Raw genomic sequence first — 1,346 nt, forward strand, 5'->3', positions numbered from 1 at the left:
AAAACACTATGTAGTAAAAAGATCGTGAGATGTGAGGTCGTCATTTCAATATGCCTGTAAAAATTCTTACCAAAGATTTAACTTTAAAGCATTGCCAGTTGCTCCAGATTTCTCGGCTGCTTCATCCACACGTCGTAATTCCAAAATGACTGAAAAAAGTTCCAGTGTGTGCCTGTCTATGATAAGAGTTGGCCTCACACCACATTACTACTGTGTTGCTCGCTCAATCGATCTTGACGGAAGTGCGTGCTAGAAGCATACAACCGATAGCTGAAAAGACTAGTATGCAACTACACTGTTTACACATAACCAGTCGATAAAAAAGAACTGTTTCATCAACTCGGTTTCTACACTGCTGGAGAATCCTTTCAGCATGTCACTTCGGCTGCCGAATTGTCCAACAACTCTGGTTCAAGTGCACCATTCACACAAGTGAGGTCGATTGCTACACGGTGCCGAAGTTGAGCACATATGGGAATCTGATTAGTTCTCATGAGAGTAAAAAGCGTAGCGGTTTCCCTTTCCAAGCCGCGTTTTAGCACCACAATGAGTGGATGTGCCAGCTGACGTGGAACGAGTTTTAGTCAAAGCTTTCACTCGGATTTTAATTGTAAGAAAGCAGTGTTTTCTTCTCGGAACGTTTTCAGGAGAAAACGGCTTTGCGAAATACATCCACTTGCAAAATAACTTGGTTGTAAATGGAGATATGCTTCAACTGAATGTGTTGTCGCCTCACGTTTCATTTGGTAAGATATTCGGGATGACAGTGTAGTTTCCTGATGGAATACCACCCATTAGGTTACTGAAACCAGTTCGACAACGAAGGCCAGATTCGCACTTCTTAGGGCCCATCATTTGACCGCAGTCCCAGAGTTTCCATCACCCTTATGTTACACTCTCAGCTGAGATCCTCCCTTTAGAACAAAATAAGTTTGCCATTGATTGTATTGAGTGTACTGAGCGTAAAATTTGGGGTCAAGTAGGACACAACATTGACGAAAACTCGGGGAATGCGTCTTCCCGATAAGTCTAAAAAGCGAAACCGGCCTCGGAATGTTGTGCAAGTGTTAGCAACCTTATGAGTAGTGCTCAACCAAGGAGTGATGTTTCTATAAAGAGAGCATGTCCATAACAAAAGTTTATTCAACCATGAAAACAGACCTAATAGGATTTATTGGGTTGGAAAACGAGGTCGGAATCTATCGATTTATTCGTACCAGGATGACGAGATACATAGGTGATTTAACCAGTCACACGGTGGTTTTAATTTTCGTCGTTACTTCCACCAGTCCATTCACTGCTCGTTCTTTCCTACGCACCGTAAGAGAAGTCCGGAAATTGGTCGG

General features: G+C 42.7%; 1 protein-coding gene across 1 annotated transcript in view; it reads left to right on the top strand.

Moving 5' to 3' along the window:
• Positions 1-145: 145 nt before the first annotated feature.
• T265_12044 (hypothetical protein) overlaps positions 146-1,346 on the top strand; it is a gene marked incomplete at both ends in the record, with an annotated part of 11,065 nt that continues 9,864 nt past the window's right edge. Inside the window, one exon of the mRNA XM_009178958.1 lies at positions 146-242. Within this exon, the coding sequence (XP_009177222.1) occupies positions 146-242 (97 nt within the window). The remainder of the gene's footprint in view (positions 243-1,346) is intronic.

The sequence above is a fragment of the Opisthorchis viverrini genome, assembly GCF_000715545.1.
Source record: "Opisthorchis viverrini unplaced genomic scaffold opera_v5_741, whole genome shotgun sequence".
In the NCBI taxonomy this organism is placed as follows: Eukaryota; Metazoa; Platyhelminthes; class Trematoda; order Opisthorchiida; family Opisthorchiidae; genus Opisthorchis; species Opisthorchis viverrini.